The 18,685-nt window shown below is 37.0% G+C and overlaps 2 protein-coding genes across 2 annotated transcripts; one reads left to right on the top strand and one right to left on the bottom strand.

The window, feature by feature from the left end:
* The first annotated feature begins 3,365 nt into the window (after positions 1–3,365).
* On the top strand, positions 3,366–10,397 carry LOC144636180 (uncharacterized). Its single transcript, XM_078495346.1, has 3 exons — positions 3,366–3,421; positions 6,839–6,938; positions 9,644–10,397. The coding sequence occupies exons 2-3, from the start codon at positions 6,851–6,853 to the stop codon at positions 10,090–10,092; spliced, it is 537 nt and encodes a 178-aa protein (XP_078351472.1). The 5' UTR covers positions 3,366–3,421; positions 6,839–6,850; the 3' UTR covers positions 10,093–10,397.
* Positions 10,398–10,543: 146 nt separating this feature from the next.
* Positions 10,544–17,951, bottom strand: LOC144636173 (N-acetylated-alpha-linked acidic dipeptidase 2-like). Its single transcript, XM_078495336.1, has 8 exons — positions 17,865–17,951; positions 17,460–17,546; positions 16,899–16,984; positions 16,321–16,413; positions 14,606–14,688; positions 13,555–13,618; positions 11,949–12,010; positions 10,544–11,358 (listed from the first exon to the last, which is right to left on the bottom strand). The coding sequence occupies exons 1-8, from the start codon at positions 17,948–17,950 to the stop codon at positions 11,266–11,268; spliced, it is 654 nt and encodes a 217-aa protein (XP_078351462.1). The 5' UTR covers position 17,951; the 3' UTR covers positions 10,544–11,265.
* Between the last annotated feature and the right edge of the window lie 734 nt (positions 17,952–18,685).

Raw genomic sequence — 18,685 nt, 5'->3', positions numbered from 1 at the left:
ATTAGACTTAACGTCTTGATTGATTTACAAAATGAAATATCAAATTATTTGGATGTTCACTTTATTTAAATAACGTATCTTTTGACACGCAAATAAAATTAATCAAAATAAAGCGTTAAACAGAGCAAAAAATAAATCGGCGAGCGAAGCGACCCGAAATCGACAGCGAAGCGAGCTGATGGTGGGAACCCCTCCTCACAGTTTTCCTTTTTATGGCGCAGCGAAATTATTTTGCACTGAGTAGAAAGCCCGTAGCTTACTCTACCAGATGGCATAATTTTTGTTGGATGTGACATCATATGATGTCAGGTGACGTCATTAGAGCCGCCATCTTGGATCCGCCATCTTGGATTTCACCATTTTCTTAGAAACCTAGTAAATGGCCCAGCTCACAACGAGTCTCTCGTAGCTCAGTTGGTTAGAGCGCCCAACCGGTATCTGGGAGGCCATGGGTTCGATTCCCGTCGGGTACTCAGAATTTTTCTTTGCCCCATGCTCGTGTCTTGTTGATTATCTTATCTTTATTATAATGGAAATTGATGCAAAGTCAAGCCAGAATGCTTATGGAATGTAAAATTAAACAAATCGTTCAATTTTGTTTTAAAAAACGGAAAAATAAAGAAAAATGCTTAATGTTGATTTTTGGCCAGACCTGCCTGTAATTATGACGTTGCCATGGCAACGTCAAATTTCATGGAGTCATAGTTGACATATCAAAATTTCCGCGAGCAATGAATGAAAAGCTACTGAGAGTTTCAGCATTGTAGAGTAAATCCTTTTTTCAAAATTTCGAAAAAAAACCTCCCCCCCCTTGTACGTCCGAGGGTTGAACTAATGCAAGAGAAAACCAAAAGTAAAATTGAAACATTTAGATAAAAGATCTAAAGCTGAATATACAATTCAAAGTCTGCGTATACTGATCGAGTTTGTCTTTCGAAATTACAGATAGTTTTTTTCCTATATATGATTTAAACATGCTTAAAAAAAACAAATCCACAAGGTGCCTTCTATTTTTTTGTATCCCCATCAAAGGGATATTTTGAAATGAAATTGTTTCGCATCGAATTAGATATTATGGTTAAATTTCGTTTTAAAGCTATAAGCAACTTTTAAATAAGAATACATAAATTATTATTAAAATGATACACTACCGTTTGGACAGCTGAACACTCGTGATTATCTACTCGCCTTCCATTTCACTTAACGCCTTCATTAGTCAACAAAAATTAATATTAAGTTATTCGGATGTTCACTTGATTTCAGTAACGTGCCTTTCCACACGCAATAGGACTTCAGGGAGTGTTTTGACTGTTCTTTGATTATATACGGAAAGGTAAGAATTTTAAAAACTGTAAATTAAAGAGTTACCAGTCTAAATTGCTATGAGAGCTTTGTTAAGTTACATAAACGCCGAATTGAAGGAAAGATTTTCCAAATGCTTTCTTTTGATAAAATAGTATTTGTTTTGGCCCCAAGGGCTTTTTCAACATTTTCGTCTTTTGTTGTTGTTGACAATTGTGAATACATTGAAAAATCATATGTGCGAAGTGCATACCTTGGAAGAACGAAAACAAGTGAGATTTTGTTAACAGTTCATATCAATTTGGCCTTAAAAGAAAGCCTGATAACAATCTTGTTTTCTGTGATAACATTGTTCGTGAAATTTTAAAGAACTTAAGTAATTTTTTTCTGTAACCAACGATTGAAAACAAGTTTCCATATTCCGGCCATCCTGATTTCTATGTAACATTCGTTAACCTACGTTGTTATCTTTTGACATGCTAAGGGTAAAAATTGAAAACGCTTTAAAAAATACAAGAAAAAAAAACACGATTTTTTGCGGAATAACTCAGTCGAAAATTTTTTCAATTCTCAGATGGATGGACTGTTTGTTTTGACACTCCATGATGTATTTGGTAATTTTCAAAGGATTTACTGTGGAATGAATCTTTACAGTTTATTGTAAAGCAACTTGTCTAGCTACAATATCAGTCAGAAAATATTTGGTACTTTCGAGGGATTGGACGCTGTGATCTTCTTAATGCTGCACAAACAGTGGTGTTGATATGCATTATCAACTGACCTATAAGCAGGCCAATTCTTAATCCATCTATCTGGGTCTTGTTCGTGACACATCTTGCACTTGTGGTGTTAATTTATGCTCTTAAACCGCCAGTTCCATTTTTGGAACCTGATAGGCTTGAAAACGTTTTTCTGCTCCTTCCTTGAACGAGACTAGGTTTTGACTACAAAAAGTGTAATTCAAATTTCAGTACAAGATATTGAACTAATGCAAGAAAAAGCCAAAAGTCAGAAATGGCGTCATTTAGATTAAAAAAGCTAAAGCTGAACATACAATTCAAATTCTGCGAATACTGATCGAGTCGTTATTTCGAGGTAAAGAAAGTTTTTTTTTCTACATATGATTTCAAAATGCCTCAAAATAACGGATCTAAAAGCTGCCTTTTTATTTCCTTAAAAACCAAACAAAGGAATAAATTGAAATAAAATTGTTTCGAAACGAATTTAATACTATGGTAAAATTCGTTATAAAGGAATAAGCAACTTTTTAATAAGACATTTTGGACAGCTGAACACTCGTGATTTTTTCACTTAACGCTTTGATAATTCAACAAATATCATGTTATTTGTATGTTAACTTGATTTCAACGACCTACCTTTCCACACGCGAGAGAACCTTAGGGTCTGCTTACACTGCTCTTTGATTATATTTACGGAAAAGGTAAGACTTTTTTAAAGTTCTGTTAAAGGTAAGATCATTCGGAAATTAAGTTAAATTGAAGATTTACCAATGTAATACACTATTTCAGAGAGCCTCGTTATGTTACATAAAGTGAAAATAGAAAAAAGATTTTTTCACATGTTTTGTTTTGAGAAAAAAGTATTTGTTCTGGCCGCAGAGGGTTTTAATCGGTAACAGTGTATATCAACTTGGTTTTAAAAGAAAGCCTGAAAATAATCAAGTTCTCCGTGATAGCATTTTTGGCGATATTTAAACAACTGAAGTAATTTGTTTTCACAACCAACGTTTTAAGATATAAATGTTTCGGCAAACTTGATTCCTATGTAATAATTTTCAATCTACGTTGTTACTGTAAAATACAAGCAAAAAAGGCAACTTTTTCAAAAACAAAACTACGGAGAAAACTCAGTGGACAATTTTCTTAATTCTCAGATAGATGGTTTGTTTGTTTTCACACTTAATCTATTTGGTAATTTTCAAAGGATTTACTGCAGAGTGATTCTTCAAGGTTTTATTGTGAAACAAGTAACTGGCTACAATATCAGTCGATAAATTATTAAGTGCTTTAATGGGATTGAAAGGTGTGGTCTTAATACTTCCCACACGCAAGAGGACTTCAGGGAGTGTTTTGACTGTTCTTTGATTATATACGGAAAGGTAAGAATTTTAAAAACTGTAAATTAAAGAGTAACCAGTCTAAATTGCTATGAGAGCTTTGTTAAGTTACATATACGTAAAATTGAAGGAAAGATTTCTCAAATGCTTTCTTTTGATAAAATAGTATTTGTTTTGGCCCCAAGGGCTTTTTCAACATTTTCGTCTTTTGTTGTTGTTGACAATTGTGAATACACTGAAGAATCATATGTGCGAAGTGCATACCTTGGAAAGAACGAAAACAAGTGAGATTTTGTTAACAGTTCATATTAATTCGGCCTTAAAAGAAAGCCTGATAACAATCTTGTTTTCTGTGATAGCATTGTTCGTGAAATTTTAAAGAACTAAAGTATTTTTTTCTGTAACTAACGATTGAAAACAAGTTTCCATATTCCGGTCATCCTGATTTCTATGTAACATTCGTTAACCTACCTTGTTATCTTTTGACATGCTAAGGGTAAAAATTAAAAACGCTTTAAAAATACAAGAAAAAAAAAACACGATTTTTGCGGAATAACTCAGTCGAAAATTTTTTCAATTCTCAGATGGATGGACTGTTTGTTTTGACACTCCATGATGTATTTGGTAATTTTCAAAGGATTTACTGTGGAATGAATCTTTACAGTTTATTGTAAAGCAACTTGTCTAGCTACAATATCAGTCAGAAAATATTTGGTACTTTCGAGGGATTGGACGATGTGATCTTCTTAATGCTGCACAAACAGTGGTGTAGACATGCATTATCAACTGACCTATAAGCAGGCCAATTCTTAATCCATCTATCTGGGTCTTGTTCGTGACACATTTTGCACTTGTGGTGTTAATTCATGGTCTTAAATCGCCAGTTCCATTTTTGGAACCTGATAGGCTTGAAAACGTTTTTCTGCTCCTTCCTTGAACGAGACTAGGTTTTGACTACAAAAAGTGTAATTCAAATTTCAGTACAAGATATTGAACTAATGCAAGAGAAAGCCAAAAGTCAGAAATGGCGTCATTTAGATTAAAAAAGCTAAAGCTGAACATACAATTCAAATTCTGCGAATACTGATCGAGTCATTATTTCGAGGTAAAGAAAGGTTTCTTTCTACATATATGATTTCAAAATGCCTTAAAGCTGCCTTTTTATTTCCTTAAAACCCATACAAAGGGATAATTTGAAATAAAATTGTCTGGAAACGAATTAAATACTATGGGGAAAAAATCGTTATAAAGGAATAAGCAACTTTTTAATAATAATACATTAGAGTTTTGTGCACTACGGTTTGGACAGCTGATCACTCGTGATTATCCACCCTTCCATTTTACTTAACGTTATGCGTCCAATGGCGCCACAAGGATTGATGATGATGTTTTCACTTAACGCTTTGATAAGTCAACAAATATCAAGTATTTTTTTATGTTAACTTGATTTCAACCACCTACCTTTCCACACGCGAGAGAACTTCAGGGTGTGCTTACACTGCTGTTTGACTATTTTTACGGAAAGGTAAGAATTTTCTAAAACTTCTGTTAAAGGTAAGAATATCCGAAAGTTAATTTAAATTTAAGATATACCAATCCAGTACACTATGAGAGCTTCGTTATGTTACATAAAGTGAAAATAAATCAAGATTTCTCCACATGTTTTGTTTTGAGAAAATAGTATTTGTTTTGGCCGCAAAGGGTTTTAAACAGTAACAGTATATATCAACTCAGTCTTAAAAGAAAGCCTGAAAACAATCATTTCTTCGTGATAGCATTTTGGCGATATTTTATCCAACTGAAGTAATTTGTTTTCACAACCAACGATTAAAGATATAAGTTTTCAATGTTTCGGCAAACTTGATTTCTATGTAATATTTTTTTCAATCTACGTTGTTACTGTAAAATACAAGCAAAAAAGGGAACTTTTTTCAACAACAAAAAAACTACGGGGAAAACTCAGTGGACAATTTTCTTAACTCTCAGCAAGAGAGCTCTCTTGCTCTCATGCAGATAGATGGGTTGTTCGTTTTCACACTTAATCTATTTGGTAATTTTCAAAGGATTTACTGCGGTGTGAGTCTTCAAAGTTTTATTGTGAAGCAAGTAACTGGCTACAATATCAGTCGATAAATTATTAAGTGATGTGGTCTTAATACTTCGCGGACACTGGTGTAGACATGCATTTTCAACTGAGCTATAAAGCAGGCTAATTCTCACAGCAACCCATCGATCTGGGTTTGTTCGTGAGACGTTTTGCATTTATTCATTCGGGAAGCATCATTTCCATCGCCAATTTTTGTTTGCAAGAAGTAAAATGTAGTATACTACGTTTTAACGATACTGATTCGCTTCTAAAAAGCGCGGCTCTTAAAAGCGACTATTTTGCTCGTCTAACAAGCCTGGAAACCACTCTCAGACAGAAGAACAGTTTTGTTTTGCAGCAATGCACAGAAAAAAGGTTTTAGAAAAAATGAGTTCGGTCTTAATCATTTCACATTACATCACTTTCCCTCACAAGAAATATAGGGAGGTTTACTCATGACCCCAAACTTGCCTGACCGCTCTTACGTGGACAGCCACTTAAGTCATTATTCAGTCGTGGAAACTATGACGAAAACAGCGAACCGAAATTACAAGTATGTGCCTTTCGTGAATTAAAGGAAAGAACATCTTGCTTTTCGCTTTAGAAGTGGCATTCTACATACAAAAATATAATATTTTATTTTGTTTCGTACAATTTATTTATAAATCACCAAATTGCAATTTATTTATCTTAGGTTGAATATTGTTAAATAATTCCTTCTCCTTCGTCAGTAAAATTTAGTACCCTTTACTTTTTGGGGCTGGGATGGCTTCCAGTCAATTAAGAAATACTGATCTGTTAAAATTCGTATGTCAAGAAAGTTTTAACACCCAAATAAACATTTTTAAAAAAGTGAAATGTGATAATGATATTGTGTTGTTGTATTCATTCTATGATTCATGACCAAAAGGCACCTTTGATTTGAAGGAGAAAGAACGAGATATCATGGTATTCCCTTTAACGAATATCTAAACACAAACAAACAAACTATCGTCACTTCAAAGAAAAAAACACGAAACTTAAAACTGATAAGGTTGACTGTTTTTCCCTTTTTTAAAAAAGAGATCGGTGAAAGTACAGATCAGGTAGAGATATATAGAAACTGCGCTTGTCAATGTGTCGTGTCTTAGCTTCTGGTAAATATTTAAAGTGAACTATTTTTCCCGATCATTGAAAGCGGGAAACGCTTCTTTGGATGGGTTGACGTGAACGGTCTGATATACAAGGGCAGGGAAGAAAAGTGGGAAAATGTGTTCATTAATAATCTGCAAAAAAAAAACATATAGAGTGAAAGTAAAATTTATCATTCTTGTTTAGTACCATGTAAGCCCTTTAATTAACACTTCATAGATTACTTCTTTTGTTTACTTCAGATTATTTGCAAAATGGAATTAAAGGCAACTTGGAAGTCTATGTGTTTCCTGTTGATTTTCCTCGGCTTGACCTGCCGAGATGTGACCAGCCAGGCACAAGGTATGTCAGAATATATTATTATAAGTTGCACGTTTGAAGTAGTAGCTTGTGTTTAAAATAGTTGCCAGAAGTTGCTATTATTTGCTATTTCGTGCCCCTTTCCAGGAAATCACCTTTTCAGTTTACCTTGCTAACATAATCAGCTTTATTATATAAACATGAATGAAATACCAGGAATTATTTTTTTCTCAGCGCGCGAGCGGGCAAGATAAACCGAATCCTGCAATCTGATTGGTTCCGGGAGCGGGCGGAATTTTCCGATCTTGACCGCGGTCAACGGAACGGGATGCATCCCCGCGCGAAATCAGTTTGCAGCGCGAGCCGAACGAACACATGAAATCGAAATAGCTGTTCACCAACCGTTGTAAATTTGAAAGGACTAAAAAGCAGTGGAATTTAAGGCCTCAAAGTTCTTCAAAAGGCGAGTATTTATTTATTTCTCAACAAAATTGAGTTGTAGTTTACCGACCGTTCGTAGTTTGCCGTTGTTTGTGCATGCATTTCGCAATGATTTTTACGCCATTGCGGTAAACCTCACCGGTTTTTAGACTTCCTCTTAGAGTTAAACTGCCTTGTTTATCCGTCACTTCTCGCTAAAAACAGGGCACTATTTGCCATCATTCAAGGAAATGAGATTCTTTGATTCAAAACGGACAAATTAATTATCATAATATTGTGCCGTACGTAGACACTACGCATTTCATTCAGTTTGGCACTGTTTATCAGAATAAAATTCTGCTAGGAATCATTGCAGAGATTATTAATTTGTTCAATACAAGTGTGAATAGCTTGTAAAACTGAGTCAAGAGAAATAAGATTAACACCCTACGAGCAAAGTTTCTTTCAAGACTTTTCAAAACATTTATCGGCAATTGTTCGGGAAGCCAAAATCGATTTAAATGTGTTAAGTTTTGTGTCTTATGTGCGCTATATTTATGATTTTTTTGCTTTTCTTGATTCTCTGCAGTGTAAATTTAATATGCTGAACCGTTCTTGAGTATGGTTCATTTTAAACGAAGCTATTTTATTCCGAAATAAATAGCAAACAGACTTCTTCACTCTTGTTCGTCGATCGAGTCGAACTCAACATTGAAGTCATATCCGCGTGTATACAAACAAAGATTTTGCGACGCATTTTTTCTCGGTTTCTTTTCCAAACAAATTAAAGTAGGAAAAACATAAAAACGTTATTTGCCGGCCTAGGTCGGTCCGTATTGGGAAAAACTGCACCCTCGATTTCGGAACGTTGTCTGACAAGTTTGCCCTGTTTCAGTGCTGAATGAGCCATAGTAAATCGATATTAAGTCGAAACATCTTCCGATCTTCTTCGGCAATCTTCGTAAATTTTCGAGAAAGTTCGGAAAATGCTCAGAAACATTCGTACGACCTTCGGACAACATTTTGCAAATCTTCGGGAATCTTCGGAAAATGGTCGGAAATCTTCGGAAAACCGTCAAAAATATCGTAATTAGTAGGTTTATATAATAAACAGAATGCGCTCACTCGTGAGATATCGATTTGAACACTTGAAGATAAATTTCATATCTCCGCGCAACCATGTAATATCCTCTATGTATTTTACAGCTTTTTAAGTTAAAAACTACAATGATATTGATAGGTTTAATGTTAAAAAGTTAAAAGGCTACGCGAATGGTTTTGTCATAATATGTTCTCTAGCTAGCCCTGCTGCGTTGTGTCTAAAACTTGAAACATTACGCCAATTCCAAATCAAAGTGGCTATGAGCCACTAAAGACGGAAAATTAATTATGAAACAAGAATCGAAATCGCACACTTTAACAAATAAAGACTTTCTAGAACAAATCATGTTAATTAATCTTTTCACACTTCAGTTCACTACACTCAGTGCAGTACATCCAAAAAAGAAGAAAAAGAAAAAAACAATCCCTTCAACACTTCGGCGAAAGTTGCCAGGACTTTATACCCAGAGCCTTCCCGAGCCTGCTGTAACACTGACTATGTATAAAACCGTTAGCACATTAGCGTCTTTAAGGCGGGAGGAGGATCGAAGGTTGGAATTCGAATCCCCGATCCGGCCGTCGTATTTTTTCCTTTTTTCTCCTTATTGGTATTTCTGTTATTTTTTAAACGCATGTGTTTATTTCCTTTCGCTATCAATATCATTTATTGTACCGTAACGATCATCATTTAAAAAACATTTAACGAAACGAAAAATCAATAAATCATCCGATGTTAAAAAACGTGTAAAGGTTTTAAAATCATTCGTAAACTCGATTTGTTTATTTCTTTTTTGGCGGTCGAGTATTTCGATTTCGAACTTACACTGAAACTTATGCTGCAAGTTTTACTCAAAATGCATTATGATGAATGGAGAAAGGACTAACGGCTTCTGTGAGCGTGATCCTCGATCGACTGTTAGAAATTGTCGCCTTGTCAGAGTATTCGATGTCCATTTTTCTGCAGCAATGGCGGGAAGGAAGAAACTTACTTTGTTACACGACTCAAAAATGCGGCATAGCCGTGCTGGACAACCGAGTGTGCACAGTAGCTATCGAACGGTTGCTAAGGGCGTACTGAATAGCTTGACAAAGCTCATTGTTTAGTTCGCATGTTTTGGTCTTGACCGTGCACAAAACACAATAGCTACTTGCATTTTTTTTTTTTACACCTTTGAAGTTTGCTTGTATACTCGTGGGTTATAACTTCATGATTTTATTTCTCCTAGCTACCTGGCTAAAGGTGAATACCTCTCCCGTGTGCTTTGGCGCGAAAGGTGACGCATATGGCGCTTTCAATATGCCATTTCAAGGCGACCTAGCCGCCATGCGACTGGTCAACCTACACGGCTACGTGTCCTGTGACAGTGGAAATATAAATTACTGGTCTTACTGGGGCTGTGGTTTACACAATGCTAATCAGGTCAATGTCGTCATAACAGACGACACCAATACCGTTGTTTTGCCTCCAGCAGAACTCATACTCACCAGTAATAAGTGGGCCAAAATTCCCGGATATAACTCGGTTTCTCCTGAGCTTGTGATGTCGCTTTTCAGCCCCCAATCGGTGAGCTCAGGCCAGCAGTTACGTCTGTGGTTTGGTGAAGATTTGACGAATAATGGCGACCACGACAACGGAGGAACAGCCTGCATTGATGTCTACGCTCTCTATGTCTAAATATCCCTGACAATTTTTAACTACAAGGTTCACGCGGATTTTTAGATTACGTTCCATTAATTTTCGCTCTCTAGCTATAGCCATTTTAAAAGAGCTGACTAAATTGTAACGGAAATAAGTTTTCAAAATCTCTCGATGTACGTAGTCTAAGAGAATGGAGAAATTTAAAAAAATAAGGTTTTTTTAACTGTTTTTAAAACTTGTTGCTATGTATTATGTAGACCGTGGTGAGTAACATATAAATAAAAATGTAAAGAAATTGCACGAATAAAAATAAACTGGGGGATTAAATGGAAAGATCTGGGTTTTTTTTTTCTCGTTATATTTTGCTTTGTTCTTGCACAAAGAACGATGTGCTCTAGACGAAAAGCGCGCGTTTAGATATAGAACGTACAATCATCAAAAGAGTAATATTTAACAAAACCCTGTCTTGTAGCGAGGAGTTTTTATTCCCTTAACTTGCAAATGGGGTATCTCAGTGACGAGATAGTGGACAAAAATGGCATACATGCGCCTTTTAGACGTGTGAATTAGAAATTTGGCTTAGAGCGCTGGATATAAGGCATGGTTATATTTAAGCTATTTAACTCATTTAAGTCCCAAATTATTGTCACTGGAAATCTGCTGAGAAGAAGAAGCTTCCAGATGGCGTATCCAAGCTTTTTGAGTAAGCACTGTGAATTGGAAAGTTGCTTGACTGACAATGATTAGCCAATTGGAATGCGAGAAAAAAGTTTAAAAAAGTGGGCAGCATAAGAAATGAGTCGGACGGGAATTTTTCATCGAGGAGGTTCCCGAAATCCTGCGACCTATCAGGCTAATAGACCCCCCGGGGGGGGACTACCATATGAAAGGGACGGGGATGCTCGTCGTCTCGCTTAGGGTTAAAAATTTCGGACTTTGGGTCTCGCTTAGGGTGCTCTGGGCAAAATGGCAATACTTTTAGCCGTCAGGGTCTCGTTTAGTGTTACACACGAAGAAATATACAAATATAAATTCTCTTATCAGAATTTTGTTATCTTTTATGGGTCTAAAATAGCTTGAGCTACGCCCAGATTGTTCTCTTTTAGGGGTTAGTTTCAAAATTTCCGAAGAGCATCCCCACCCCTTTAATATAAGAGTCCCCCCGGGAATAGACCCTGTGTTCTTGTTTATTCACCCATGTAAATGTGACTAAACGTACCCGGATTGTTGTAATGATTCATCGCTCTTTGTTTTCTGCCATTCATCATACAACGATTGTGAATTGTTTTGTGGTGTGGACACCTAAGAAACAAATGAATCAATAGATATCAGTTTCACAAAATCAGTAGACTCTTGATAAAAGAAACAAAGAAGTGAGTGAAGCCACTGGTATACCATGAAAATGCCGGTTATAACACAGCGCACCACCCCCCCCCCCCCCCCCCCTCCCTTTATTTACGGTTTAAAGTCATTTGTCTGTTAACGAAAAGTTAACACAGAAAAAAAAGTTTACACGGGCGCGGTTCTCAATCGACTCGGTTTAATGACTTCGCATCGTAAACGACACGGTTTCGAGGTGCTTACACCGAGCCTGTCTAACCGTTTCTTTTTGAATGTGAGTGTAAAAGTAAGCGCTGCACTCTTCGCCAACCAGGTAATTTCGCGCCAAAATACCAAACCGTTTTCAATTGATCCAGTTTAGCCGTTTGCACGTCCAATGAAATCGTAACGATTTGAAAACGCTCTACTTTTGACGCGCTTACAAATGAAACCGTGTCCATATAAACGATGCCTTATTCTGGTTATAAGCCGCTTCAGATATAAGCCCCTCCCAATCCAACTTTTCCCTATTAACTTACTATTGATTTTGTAAAGTTACTCAGTCGGCCCACCTTTTTCGCAACTTTAAGAACCGTTTTCATCAACAAAGGGCTTGATGTCATAACAAGTTTTCCTGCATAAAAAAAAATTGGTTAGAAAAGGTTTTTTCCGGTTACTAAGTTGGATGTGCGTCAGCTAAAAATAATGGCTTACAGAAAACGCCAAAAAGTATTCGCATGCCCGTTTCTAAATAGCTTAATGTAGATAACTGACTAAGAAAAACTGAAATTGAAGTTACCATTCATTTACCAGTGCAACGTCTTGAGCCTGACCACCAATAAAAGCGTTATGTGAGAACAAAAGAAAACGAACCATAACGTAGCTTTTAAGAATACAAGACAATAATTCTACAACAATGTTTAAAAGCCAACAAAGTTGCGGAAACTTACGGACCTCTCGGGAAACGTTGCCGCTGTTTGATTGGGCAGTTTCGATCCCAGTTTTTAGCGGTTTTTTTCCGCTCTCAGTATGGCCGTGACGAAACAAGTTTTGGAGTAGAATTACCGTATTTATTCGATTTAGCGCCCTGGGCTCTTATTAAATTTTTGGACCTTGAAAGTGGGCGCTTATTCGAGGTGGGCGCTTATTACATTTTCACCATTTTCATCAAGTAGTTAGTAACTTTACTTTGCAACAAAACATTGAATAATAAAACGCGAAGATGTACCAACGCAAAAACTTTAACTGTTCATTGAAAGTTGTTGAAAAATACTAAGAAAACTCGGTCTTCGCGGAAGTCCCTCAATAGTACTTAGTCGATTTCAATCGCAATTTCAATAATATATATAATCAATACTCCTCTTGTGCACTTCAGGTTTTTTTTTCTATGAGGCAGGTAGGGGTGGACGCTTATTTGAGGCTGGGCGCTTATTAACTTTTCCTACTTACAGGGTGGGCGCTCATTCGAGGTTGGGCGCTTAATCGAATAAATACGGTAATTATAATTACCCGCCAAGAACGGTAGAGAGTGTTAACGTAAAAATCCTAACGAAACCACCCTTCGAAAAAAACACCCCCCCCCACCCTTCCAAAAATAGCAATAAAATTTCGTGTTTCTTGGCAATTCCCAAAAATTAGATACATACCCCCCCCCCCCTCCCCACCTCTCAGAAAAAAATCGGGTAAGGCTGCTAAATCCAAAAATAACGAGGGTCTTACGGTAGTAATTATTTCACGGAAGTTGCCTTCGCTTGGTTGGAGGTTTCCATGCAACTCAATGTCAAAAGTCTGTTCGCGAAAAAATTTCTTCCAAGTTCAAGTACTTGCACTGTAATGTACTAAACCTCAGGGCGATATAGCAAGTTTACACGCTAAAAAGGAATGGAAGTTGACAATTACTTGTGTATCGTAGCTAGTCGTTCCTGGCCAATTCTCTTTGGAGATCATTCCGCTTTGGCAAATGCTATATTAATTTTGGTACACAGGCCACTTCCAATATATTAAAATTCCAACTTAGTTCCGAGGTTTGGGAAAATAAAACAAACGATATCACGTTAGGGTTGATATATGAATGAATATCGTTTCCTTTGTTTTATTCCTCAAATCCTCGGAGACAAGTGAGAATTTTTTTATATATATCGGAATTGGCCTACTTTGTATAGATAAATGTATTTTTACCTTGTACAACTCTGTCCGCGTTGATGTAAGCGACAGCGCGGGTTTCAAGGATCTTCTCGAACTCCTAAAAACACAATAAAACGAGCTTGACTTAAATGTATGCAACATGTTTATTTCTTCAGGTTTGCACTAATGCCTGGTTTTCACTAGAAACGCAAGCACAAGCGCAATCACGCAAAAAGGACAAATGTAGATCCTTGTGCTTGTGCTTGTGGCAAGCACATGCACGAGCATCAAAATGCAACGCGCTTGTGCTTTTGCTTGAGTCAAAGCAGTTTTCATGGTTAAATAAGAGCTGTTATCCTTGCGCTTGCGCTTGTACTTGCGTCGCTAGTGAAAATCAGGCTTAAGAGGTGGACAGCAATATTCCCTTGACTTGCAACGAGATAACAGTATACAAAATTTCAACCACGTAAATGCTGAAAAAATAGTTCCTCCTTTTTAAAATTGTACTTTTCGATTTACTACCTGAAAGTACTGAAATAAGCAAAAGGTAGTATGGAAGTAGTACAACTTTTGTTGAGGAAGTGTTCATTATGCTCGTGCTTGTGTTCGCGCTGCTTATACGGTTGTCTCGCTAACCTGCGATCAGGCGAGTCGTCTGCCGCCCTCAGTCAACAGGAATGCCAGCGATGCTATCAGATAAACAATGTTCTTTGCCAGCGGATATTCGAATGACTGTTGTTTCATTCACGCGTGAAACTTGAATCATTAGCATACCTCGAATAAATACTAAGTTGGGTTTATTCGATCATGAATTTGGACGCTTAACGTCCCTTTTGAAGGGTGTAAAGATGTAGAAGATGTCCAAATAGTTTATTTCTATTTTTTTAATGCACGCAATGAAAAAACGTTCTTTGACTCCTGAAGTTCCGTCACGTCAGTTTTTCAATCGCGTGTAACGCTCAACGGTTTGATAATAAATATCAAGAAAATTCAAAAATTCGTGCTCATGCTCGTGCCTCTTGCTGGAGCTTTGTGGTCGTGCGTGTTTTTTACAGGGTAGTTGAACACAGAAGTAGGGTCAAAGTTCCAAACATTCTGAACATACCTCTATCCACTCTACAATTCCTATATTTCCGTATTCGCCAGCTCCCCAGCTACAGATTTTTATACTTCTCCGAGGCACCCATCCTAGAGAAAAATATAAATGACCGCTCATTCATATTACAAATTACAACTGAGTGTGTCTCTACATAGAATATGATTCAAATTTTAAGCAAGGATAGATACAGCAAATTTTAACATCCATTACAAAACCGTTTGAACATCTCATGGAAAACCCTGTAATCACCCATATTGTGTAAAACATGATGTTGTTGCGCGGTGTTTTTGGGAGTCCTGGCTTGCTTTCCTTTAGTCGCTCTCGAGATATAACTCTGGACGGGATTTCTACTTTATCAAGTTTATTACATTGTGTACTCGTCGGCTTCAGGTATCGATCCTTTCTCTATCTCTGTTGTTAACTGCTCTTCTCTGTCCTTACACCCTAAAACAACGCTAATATAAACCACGCTCTAGATCCACAACTCTCAGTGATTGGTTAACATGAATTACGTAAAGCTTTGTGATTGGTTTAACTGTAATGTTTTGGAATGGTAATCTTACATGGCAACGGCGGCGTTCTTTAATCTTGCGCGAACCGCGTTCTTACTTTTTGCCGTACAACTTACAATAACTAGCAAATAGATCAGCTTAATGAAACGGCTTATACGCGTGAACATAAATGTAAGTTTCCCCAAATATCAATCACTGGAATTGCTGGACTTAAGCGGGTTTTTCCTTCCGTACGTGATCTACTATCACAATGTTAAATTCAATAACACAAAAGGATCCAAAAGTAACATGTAAATATTTTGTGGTAACTAGGTAAACTAATTAAAGCGATCCATTGTTCATAAAGTTGAATGAAATCAAAGTTCCACAGTTCGTGCTGGTCAAAAGACCAGCGCGTCCAGAATTGACTTAAACTAAGTTAAGAACACTTAAGAACATAAATGCTAGTAATTATAAATAGTGATCAGGTTGTTACTTGACTGTTGGGCGCACACAAAAACATTGATTGTTTAGTTTAGTTGGATCAAGCCAAACAATAGTTGTTTACGCAAAGTTCTCAAATCGATCTGGAAACAAAGGAAAAGGGATTAGAGCGTAGAAAAGTTCCCACGTGAAACTTTTCCAGCTCGCAAAACAAAATGCAAATTGCTGCGAGAACGTGTGCAGAAGTCAGCTACAAATTCTGGCACGTGTAAGTTGCTTAGTAACGATCTGGTCATTGTACGAAAAGTACAAAACACGTTTCTAGTTCAACTAAATCAAATAAGACTGTTTGTAATTGATTAACACTTGAATCGCCTAGAATTTAAGAATGTAAAAGCTAATATGAAAATAACTAAAATTGTGTGCCAACAATGTGGATAAATATATAAATCCTGTTTTTGAACCTTAAGTTTCCCATCAGGACCGGAGCTTATCCCGGTTTCTGTAACATTAAACTGCTAGGAGTATTTTCTACACCCTCAGCTGAATGGAATGCTAGTCCATCGCAGGGTTTCCCCCAGCAGTAACACCTAGGTGGGAAGAGGCGCTATGAGAGCAACGTGTCTTTCCCAAGAACACAATGCAGTGCCCCAAACAGGTCTCGAACCCGGACCGCTCGATCCGTAGTCCGGCGCGCTAAGATTGGGCAACCGCGCCCCTATAAAAAAGGAAAAGACATTCAGTTACCACACTAATAGTTTTCAGTTGCAGTTTAACAAACCGCACCTTTTTCTCGTATAAAAAGTAAGATTCTGGCGATTTCCATGATGACCGCGCTTCCACCTGACGGACGGCGACTTCCAAACAGAACATATCGATCTGTAAGATATTTTAAGATGCATCTTTTGAGTCCAATCTCTTTTTACTGTTAAAGTAAGAGGGGAGGGCTGAAAATTGCTCCAGACCTTCCGGTTTGCGTATCTCTTTGGAATAAGATGCCCCCAATCTTGGCAAAGAGATCTTTAATTAAGGAGATATTGCACGTGGTAAATTGCATTTTAATACGCAACTAGCCATGCAACTAATCATACACTCCGAGACGTTTGCGGCATAATAATTATGAATGAGAATAGTGTAAACAAAGCATGGAACGTTTAACGAGGAGCTCAAATTTAACCTGACTGACCTTTTTTTCGTTTAGGAGAAGGTGTAGGTACAAAATGATACCTTTTTTTTAAACTGAACACCTCAAATCCATTCCCATTGGCGGCACAAGCCTTTATAATCTCCGTACAGGAGTACCCCCGCCTGAAGCCAGTGTAAGGCGGCTGCATGGCGGCCACCTAGTATCTCTCGTGTCTCACCTGGCTCAATTGCTCCTTTGATGGTTCCCACAACATCACAAACAGCTCTTTTAACGAGAGATAGGCTCACGCTTATGGTGACGTTTCTGTGGTAAAATCAAAGTTTTTTTTTAAACCATTAAACCTTTTATATGCAAACCATCTCACTGGCTTTAATTTAATCTCTCGAAACTACAAGTTCGTTTCCGTTCATTATAAACCAAGCTTTGATTCCGAATTGTAGTTTCCCCGCACCACCAATTGCAAGTTAAGTTTCCTTACGACTTTGTGTGCATTTTAGTTGTGATGCAGGATTTCAGCTTAACTCGTTCCTTATGTTTTTTAACCAGCTCAGCCGATTGATTGCGAAGATTTCTGCTCCGGAGATCCCAGGTTCAAGTACACAATAGTCGCGAGTTCAACTCCTCGACCACACTTGGTAAATATCAACTGAGATGGTCTCCTGCCATTTGTTCTTTAATTAACATAGCCCTATAAGCTTTTAGTTTCAAAAGCAAAGCGTATATAGCTGACCAAACAATGAATAACAGTAAACATAATTTGTCTTTCTTTGTGTCATACCTTGTGTCATTTGGGTCCATTTCTATTCCATATGAAAATCCCATTCCACCCTGCCAGTCTTTTGGTACATTTGTATGATTTAACGTCCTATATTAACAAATTACAATAAAAGAATAGTGTAAATGCAAACAAATTCAACAATTCAACTGTCCAGCAATGGTACCAAATTCGTCTGATAAGAAACTGAAACAACACAGGTAGTACACTTTTGGAGATAAGTGTGGAAGTGGCCTTTGCTTCCTGATGAAATAGTAGCTTTCCACTTCCCTCCCAAATCCACTTTTCTGGCTTGCTTTATTAACCTTAAGTCTTCGATTACCTTCAATTTTACATCTGTTTTACTGTACTTCAATAATGCTGAGTAATTGCAACAATTCCAAACCCTAAAACAAACTAGTACCCTACCTCAGTAATGTTTCTGCGTCTCCATATGATATCGGCTGCACAGGAATCTTAGGTAGTGGAATATCATCTAATGACTCTCTGTACATTCCAGCTTGATAAATATATATAAGAATTAATTAATATTGTCAATTGTTTAGAAAGGTCTCACTGAAAGTCAAATAGATCAACATGAGACATAAGTTATCACAGAGATCTTATCCGTTTAAGATTAGCATCAAGGTGCTTGTTTCTTCCGCTGCTAAATAAAATAAACTTCACTTCTTTTAAAGCACATATTTCATAAAGTAAATAAGGAAAAATGCGCCCTCATAATAAATATACTAATTTTTAAAAGAAACTTTAAAACACAAGTACCTAAAATACGGTATGTCTACTCAATAAACCAAATTACTTGGTAAAACTTAATTGAGCCTTTCAGCTAAGAAGTGAGCGTTTAATTTCCCACTCCTGGGCCTGGTTGTTCAAAGCACGATAAAGCTAGGCCAGAGTTTTTTAACTTTTCGGTTAGGGTTTATATTTATATTCTCTTTCCTCTAGTTTTGACGTCAACTGCTCTAAAACTCCACAAATCATAACCTTTTATACAAGAGAAATTGAACCCTCGATCGACGTTTAATCCCGGGTTAATGTTAATCGACTTTCGATCAACTGGCTCCTGTTTGATCAAGACCCAAAGAAAGGCTACGGTTCCAAATCTCACAGAACAAATTATATTTGAGATAATAGTATAATATTTCTAGGTTTAAAAAACGAGGAGAATTGGTAATAGAGGTAACCAAGGTAACCAAACCCAAGCTGTCCGTTTTAAAGCCAACTCACCT

The sequence above is a fragment of the Oculina patagonica genome, chromosome 13 (assembly GCF_052425735.1).
Source record: "Oculina patagonica isolate OP01 chromosome 13, crgOcupat, whole genome shotgun sequence".
In the NCBI taxonomy this organism is placed as follows: domain Eukaryota; kingdom Metazoa; phylum Cnidaria; class Anthozoa; order Scleractinia; family Oculinidae; genus Oculina; species Oculina patagonica.
The sequence above is the reverse complement of the archived record's forward strand: the minus strand, read 5'-3'. Positions and strand labels throughout refer to the sequence as shown.